The sequence below is a fragment of the Diachasma alloeum genome, unplaced genomic scaffold (genome assembly GCF_001412515.2).
Source record: "Diachasma alloeum isolate Michigan unplaced genomic scaffold, Dall2.0 Dall_scaffold_00672, whole genome shotgun sequence".
Taxonomy (NCBI): Eukaryota; Metazoa; Arthropoda; class Insecta; order Hymenoptera; family Braconidae; genus Diachasma; species Diachasma alloeum.
Genome location: NW_021680804.1, coordinates 251225 through 258900, shown reverse-complemented (window position 1 = coordinate 258900; position 7676 = coordinate 251225). Strand labels below are relative to the sequence as shown.

The 7676-nt window shown below is 31.2% G+C and overlaps 1 protein-coding gene across 1 annotated transcript in view; it reads left to right on the top strand.

Moving 5' to 3' along the window:
* Window positions 1–1456: 1456 nt before the first annotated feature.
* LOC107044068 (ubiquitin-like protein 3) overlaps window positions 1457–7676 on the top strand; it is a 28371-nt gene continuing 22151 nt past the window's right edge. The window contains exons 1-2 of the mRNA XM_015265811.1: window positions 1457–1522; window positions 5676–5784. Coding sequence (XP_015121297.1) covers window positions 1457–1522; window positions 5676–5784 — 175 coding nt within the window. The remainder of the gene's footprint in view (window positions 1523–5675; window positions 5785–7676) is intronic.

Here is a 7676-nt window from a genome sequence, read left to right as displayed (position 1 = left end):
ACCATCTTACTCTAGAATGCCTTTTTTACTTAACTTAGAATTTCTCTGATTTTCGGAGAAATATCACTACAAACCAGGAACTTTTTTCTCAGTGGCGTTGCATGGCTTCATGCTCTGCAATATGAAGACGTGTTCGTGTATTGAAGGAAGTGTTCTTCATTAGAAGAGCAATCTCGTTAATTTCAGCAACAATGCCCTTAGTTTGAAGAACTGTTTTTCAATAACAAGTGGGAAATTGATCTTGTATTGTACATAGTATAGTTATTTTTGCTAATAAATTAGCAAAATGCTTCCGAATGGTTATTTGGCACATCATTTCCTTCTATCATCTATAATTCATTGTTTATTTCATTTTATTAAATTGAATAAGATTTCAACTTAGTTGAATGTTATCAGCATCATTACTCTTATTATCCCTTTTCTTCTATACAACCGATTGTCTTTTTTACAGTTCTATCTCTCCCCTCTGCCCTTCCATAAAATGTTAATAGAAAGATTTTATTTACACATACTTGAATGAATTTGAAACATCACATTTGAAGAAACCATCATAAAAATCAAATCAACCAATGTAGCTATCGTAATCATCTTCCAACTTCGAATTAATTGTATTAAAACAAACATTTTAAGCTATGATTGAATTCATTTGAAGCATGACATTTAAAGATATCCCCGGAATTCTAGTTTTCAAAAAATACAACATTTTTGGAAATTTTCAAATAAATCAAAAGAACGATTATTGCTATCACCTTCATTTTCGAACTCGGTTAAAAGGACATCCAAGCACATTTTTTAAGCCATCATTCAATCAATTCAAAATATTTTTTTTAGTTATCTTGGGACAACCAATGTTCGAAAAAATTCAAAAATTAAAAAAACTAATCGATGAATGAAATTTTAATTAACGGCGATCGATAGAGCTCAACAATCCTTACATTTGAAAAAAAAGATTCAATTCCATCTATGCATTAGCCAACAATTGAAGAAAAACTTTACCACACACATAGGTACGGACGCGGTCTAAAAATTACATTTTCTAACTTTTTGAATCATAATGGGTCGATATAATAAAAAAACTAAAACTCAAATTTGAACGTTTATAATGCCTCCATTCGGAAGCAAAAAAATGAGACACACAAATAAAATCTCTGCATAGACCTCATTAGCATGTGAATTCTGTAAGATCTTGTAATCTGCGCTGAGAATTACACCATGAACGGGGAGTTTATGGTGAAAACGGAGTTGCGCCAAAAATACAGTTTTAATGGTGGATTTTAACCCCGCGGTGGATTTTAGCATTCAAAGGCGCCCGGCAAATCTCGAAATAGCGAGAGGTAGCATTTTCATCCAAACTTAAAGAGCATAACGCATGTATATTGCTCGTTGCATTTGAGGCTGGCTAGGGTGAATTGGAAAATGACCCGGTAGTCACGTTTTTACGTTACATTCGGGTACGATGATTCATATATGTGCACGATGTAACACGTATTCAGAGTCGGAATTCCCGAGTACAACTTCCAACGTATGTTAACCTAGCAGGCAAAAGTAGCAGAATCGAATTTTCAACATTGGATAATTTGCAGCTTATTATGAGCTAATTTTATATGCCTTCAAAAATTTTTTTGCTAATACCGTTTTTGAAAAAAACGTGTCTCTGCTAGCTTTTTTGTAAGTTAGCAGAAAAATTATTTAAAAAATCAATAGAATTCGATTTTCGATATCAGATAATTTAAAGCTAATTAACAGCTAATTTTCTACAGTTTCAAAAAATTTTCAGCTAACCCAGTTTTTGGAAAAACGGCGTCAATGCTAGCTTACCGCAAGTTAGCAGAAAAAATGGTTAAAAAATGAACAAACATTCGTTTTCAATATGGGATAATTTAGAGCTCATTAGCAGCTATTTTTTTACGTTTCAAAAAATTAAAAAAAAAAACAAATTTTGTTTTCAAAACAACATTTTTTCTGAATTTTTGTTTTTTTTTTACAAAACGACGCATTTACATACTTTTGACTGAAATGTAGAAATGAACTAAATCTCATTCATAAAAGTGGCAAAAAAAACAGTTTTGATATTGGATAATTGAAAAATCATTACCAGATGATTTGTTATAATTCCAAAAGTTTTCATCTTTATGCCGTTTGGAAAACAATAGCGTTGCGGCTTATTATGAGCTAATTTTATCTGCATTTNATATTGGATAATTGAAAAATCATTACCAGATGATTTGTTATAATTCCAAAAGTTTTCATCTTTATGCCGTTTGGAAAACAATAGCGTTGCGGCTTATTATGAGCTAATTTTATCTGTATTTAAAAAATTTTCTGCTAATGCCATTTAAAAAAAAAAGCGTATTCATGCTAGCATGATGCGTATGCTAGCTTTTTTGTAAGTTAGCAGAATAATCATTTAAAAAATCAATAGAATTGAATTTCCGATATCGCATCATTTAAAGCTAATTAAGAGCTAATTTTCTACGTATGCAAAAAAAATTTCAACTAACCCAGTTTTTGGAAAAACGGCGTTGATGCTACCTTACCGCAAGTTAGCAGAAAAAATGGTTAAAAATTAACAAAATTTGATTTTCGACATGGGATAATGTACAACTCATTAGCAACTATTTTTCACGTTTCGAAAAATTTTTGAAAAAAATTTTTTTTTCTCAAAAAATATTTTTTTTTAATAAAAAAATTCAATGTTTCTTTTTCACAAAATGTAGGAATGACCACATTTGTGAAAGTGATAAAAAAATCCTTTTTGACATTGGATAATTGAAAAATCATCGGATAATTTGTTATTATTCCAAAAGTTTTCATTTTTATACCGTTCAGAAAACAATAGCGTTGCGGCTTATTATGAGCTAATTTTATATGCACCTAAAAAATTTTCTGCCAATGCCATTTAAAAAAAAACGTATTCATGCTAGTTTTTTTTGTAAGTTAGCAGAATAATCATTTAAAAAATCAAGAGCTAATTTTCTACGTATGCAAAAAAAATTTTAACTAACCCAGTTTTTGGAAAAGCGGCGTTGAAGCTATCTTACCGCAAGTTAGCAGAACAAATGGTTAAAAAATTAACAAAATTTGGTTTTCGACATGGGATAATTTAGAGCTCATTAGCAGCTATTTTTTCACGTTTCAAAAAATAATATTTTTTTCAAAACATTTTTGTTTTTTTTTCACAAAACGACGCATTTATATACTTTTTACCAAAATGTAGAAATGAACGAAAAAATCAGTTTTGACATTGGATAATTGAAAAATCATTACCAGATAATTTGTTATAATTCCAAAAGCTTTCATCTTCATACCGTTCGGAAAACAATAGCGTTGCGGCTTATTATGAGCTAATTTTATATTCATCCAAAAACTGTTCTGCTAGTGCCGTTTTAAAAAATCAAGTGTTTCTGCTAGCTTTTCTGCAAGTTAGCAGAAAAATTATTTAAAAAATCAATAGAATTTGATTTTCGATGTCGGATAATTTCAAGCTAATTAAGAGTAAATTTAAAATTATATTGGAAAATCAAAGAAACATGAATTTCAGTTCAATTATTACATGTGAATGCATGGTAATCATAAAAATTGAGGTAGTAAATCTATTCTTGAATATTCACTTAATCAAAAATTCCGCCTAAAATAACTACTCAATATTCATTTTTTAATTGAAATTTCATGATCCTTTTCCCTTCCTGAAACCAATTTAATTTCGTTTTTCAGAAAGTTGATGGTTAACTGCTCACAAAGTTTCAATGTATTTACTACAAAGTTTATTCAGTGTGACTATTTCTCGCAGATGGAATGAGAAATAACCGAGCCTGATAAGGCTGATAATGCACCTATGGGAGTTCCCCCTACTCGACTCCTTTCTCAAAATTGACTACGAAAACAAAAAATTTCGAATTATAAATAATGATCTGTTAATAATTTTTCAATTATCCAATCTCAAAAATGATTTTTTTGCTACTTTTATAAATGAGATTTAGTTCATTTCTACATTTTGGTCAAAAGTATGTAAATGCGTCGTTTTGTGAAAAAACAAATTTGTTGAAAAGAAAAATTATTTTTTGAAACGTGAAAAAATAGCTGCTAATGAGCTCTAAATTATCCCATGTCAAAAATCAAATTTTGTTAATTTTTGAACGATTTTTTCTGCTAACTTGCGGTAAGGTAGCATCGACGCCGTTTTTCCAAAAACTGGGTTAGCTGAAAATTTTTTTGGAAACGTAGAAAATCATCTCTTAATTAACTTTAAATTATCCGATATCAGAAATTCAATTCTATTGATTTTTTAAATGATTATTCTGCTAACTTACAAAAAAACTAGCATGAATACGTTTTTTTTTAATGGCATAAGCAGAAAAATTATTAGGTGCACATAGAATTAGTTCATAATGAGCCGCAACGCTATTGTTTCCCGAACGGCATAAAGATGAAAACTTTTGGAATAATAACAAATCATCCGATAATGATTTTTCAATTATCCAATGTCAAAAAGGATCTTTTCATCACTTTTACACATGTGGTCATTCCTGCATTTTGGGCAAAAGTATATAAATGCATCAAATTGTTTTATTAAAAAAAAACTATTTTTTGAGAAAAAAAATTTCATCTCCAACTATTTTTCGAAACGTGAAAAATAGTTGCCAATGAGTTATAAATTATCCCACGTCGAAAACCAAATTTCGTTAATTTTTAACCATTTTTTCTGCTAACTTGCGGTAAGGTAGCATCAACGCCGTTTTTCCAAAAACTGGGTTAGTTGAAAATTTGTTTGCATACGTAGAAAATTAGCTCTTAATTAGTTTTAAATGATCCGATATCGGAAATTCAATTCTATTGATTTTTTAAATGATTATTCTGCTAACTTACAAAAAAGCTAGCATACGCATCATGCTAGCATAAATACGCTTTTTTTAAAATGGCATTAGCAGAACATTTTTTAATGCTATTGTTTTCCGAACGGCGTAAAAATGAAAACTTTTGGAATTATAACAAATTATCTGGTAATGATTTTTCAATTATCCAATGTCAAAACTCATTTTTTTGCAAATTTTATAAATGAGATTTCGTTCTTTTCTACATTTTGATAAAAAGTATATAAATGCGTCGTTTTGTGAAAAAAAAAACAAAAATGTTTTGAAAAAAAAAATTATTTTTTGAAACGTGAAAAAATAGCTGCTAATGAGCTCTAAATTATCCCATGTCGAAAACCAAATTTTGTTAATTTTTTAACCATTTTTTCTGCTAACTTGCAGTAAGCTAGCATTGACGCCATTTTTCCAAAAACTGGGTTAGCTGGAAATTTTGTGAAAACGTAGAAAATTAGCTGTTAATTAGCTGTAAATTGTCCGATATCGAAAATCACATTCTATTGATTTTTTAAATAATTTTTCTGCTGACTTACAAAAAAGCTAGCAGAGACACGTTTTTTTCAAAAACGGTATTAGCAAAAACATTTTTAAAGGCATATAAAATTAGCTCATAATAAGCTGCAAATTATCCAATATTGAAAATTCGATTCTGCTACTTTTGCCTGCTAGGTTAACATACATCAACTTCCATTCGTTAAATGAGACAGGCGAATGAAATAATAAGAGAGAAGATGGAGAAGAGGAGAAGAAAAGAAGAATAAGAATGAGTTTTAATTAAATTTTCCTATTTTCTTTATCTGATTTCAGATAAACCTACGCCTCATCCTTGTGAGTGGTAAGACAAAAGAGTTCCTATTCAGTCCAAGTGACTCTGCGGGGGACATAGCTCATCATGTGTTTGAAAACTGGCCCGAAGGTATGTCCTAATTTATAACTTCACTCTTGCTTCAGTACTTATCCACTTGTTTCACCTAATTTAATGGTACGGACGGGGAAACTTCAGGCTTGTGGAGAGTAATCCATTTATTGTCTAATGCAACGGAGTTGAGGAAACAGTATTTGAGAATTATCATTGAAGGGGTTGAAGGGTATTTGTGAATAAATAGTCGATGTTTGAGTTCGCTTTAAGGGGAGACTACTATCAGTTTTAAAAGTCGCGAGCTATTGGATTGATTGATTGAGATTTATTCGTTGTACATTATGTTGTATAAAAATTAAGTAATGACAAAGTCATACAGCGGAAAAATAAGAGCAGATAGCTAAAAACTGAAATACAGTAGGAGATTGCAAATAATATGTACAAGGGCTCACAACAAGAGTGAGATTTCTCAATTATATTTATCTAAAAACGAATAATTAGTGCAAAATAATTGATTGTTTATTGTTCGTTTGCCCCGCAAACGCTTAAAGTGTTAATAATAATCCAGGGCCTCCAATTTTTGAGCTACAGAGATGTTTTTTTCAAAGTTTTTGAAAAAATGTGTACATTAACATGTACGAATTATTTTTTTGAAATTCGACTCCTACACAGCTAATTTTGTTTTGTTTAATATAAAAATTGGCGCCATTCGTGTAAAATAGACAGAAAAATTATGCTTAAAATATTTAAAATACAGGATGTCCCATTTGAAAAAATGCGGCCAAATATCTCCTAAGGCGGGCGAGTAACAAAAAACTGTTCAATTCAAAAATTGTAGGGTTTCGAGGGGGACATTCGATACATTCATTATTTTGAGCTTTCAAGCTCATGCTTGCAAGCTGCAAGCACAAAGTGCTTTTTTTCGAATGGCAACCGCATTTTTCCTCCCAATTAAACTTGTTCATCTTGATGAGTTGTTTTCAGATACCTCGTCATCCATGTAATTTCTCCTAATTTTGCTCGAAAACTGCCACAAAAAAGATTTATGTGGTCAAATTGAAGATTCAAACATCCTTGGCGCAACTTGGTGTAATTGTTCCGTTGACCTGTTTACCAACCGGAATTATCAAATGTAAACAATAAACAAAAAATTTTCCTACTCCTTCGAGGATTCTTTTATTCTCATCAGTGTCAATTCAATCAGAATCGAGTTAGTATCATTTCGTTAAACACATCAAGATGTATTCAGCCAGTAAAATTGTCGATATTTTACTCGTTTTGGGAGAGTGTAGAGGAGTGTATCGAGCCGCTGCTCGAACATATCGTGAACGGTGCCGCAATCGCCTACATTATCTAACAGATTCAGTTATTCAGAAGATTGAAAGGAGTTGTAGAAGAGGGAGAATCCTTCGACGACAACAACAACGACAACAAGGTATTAATTCTGATGATCCCCGAGCTGTTGCCATATTCACTATGATTCACATGAATCCTCACATCAGTTTAAGAGAAATTGAGCGAGATTTAGCAGTAGGACGGAGCACAGTACAAAGAATTTTGCAATCTGGCCGCTACCACCCGTATCACATAACGTTGACTCAAGCATTGTCTGCGCAAGACAGGCAAAATCGTGTTGATTTTTGTAACTGGGCGTTGCAGAGACTGCATGAAGATCCACATTTTTTTCAGTACGTGCTCTTCACACTGAGAGAAAAAATTAAATCTGCTGAAAATATATTTATTCCGCTTAAAAATATCGAGATAACTTCTTCTAATAATATAAGATACGTGGAGTCAACGTATAGTTTGATGTAAATAGATAAATAATTTGTCGCCTCAAAATCTGTATTTTTTTCAAGTACACAAGTCAAGCGGAAAAGAAGTACACTATTCCGCTGATTACAAAAAAGCTTCGTAAAAGGTTTTGAAATTTTCTGTGGATCAGATGT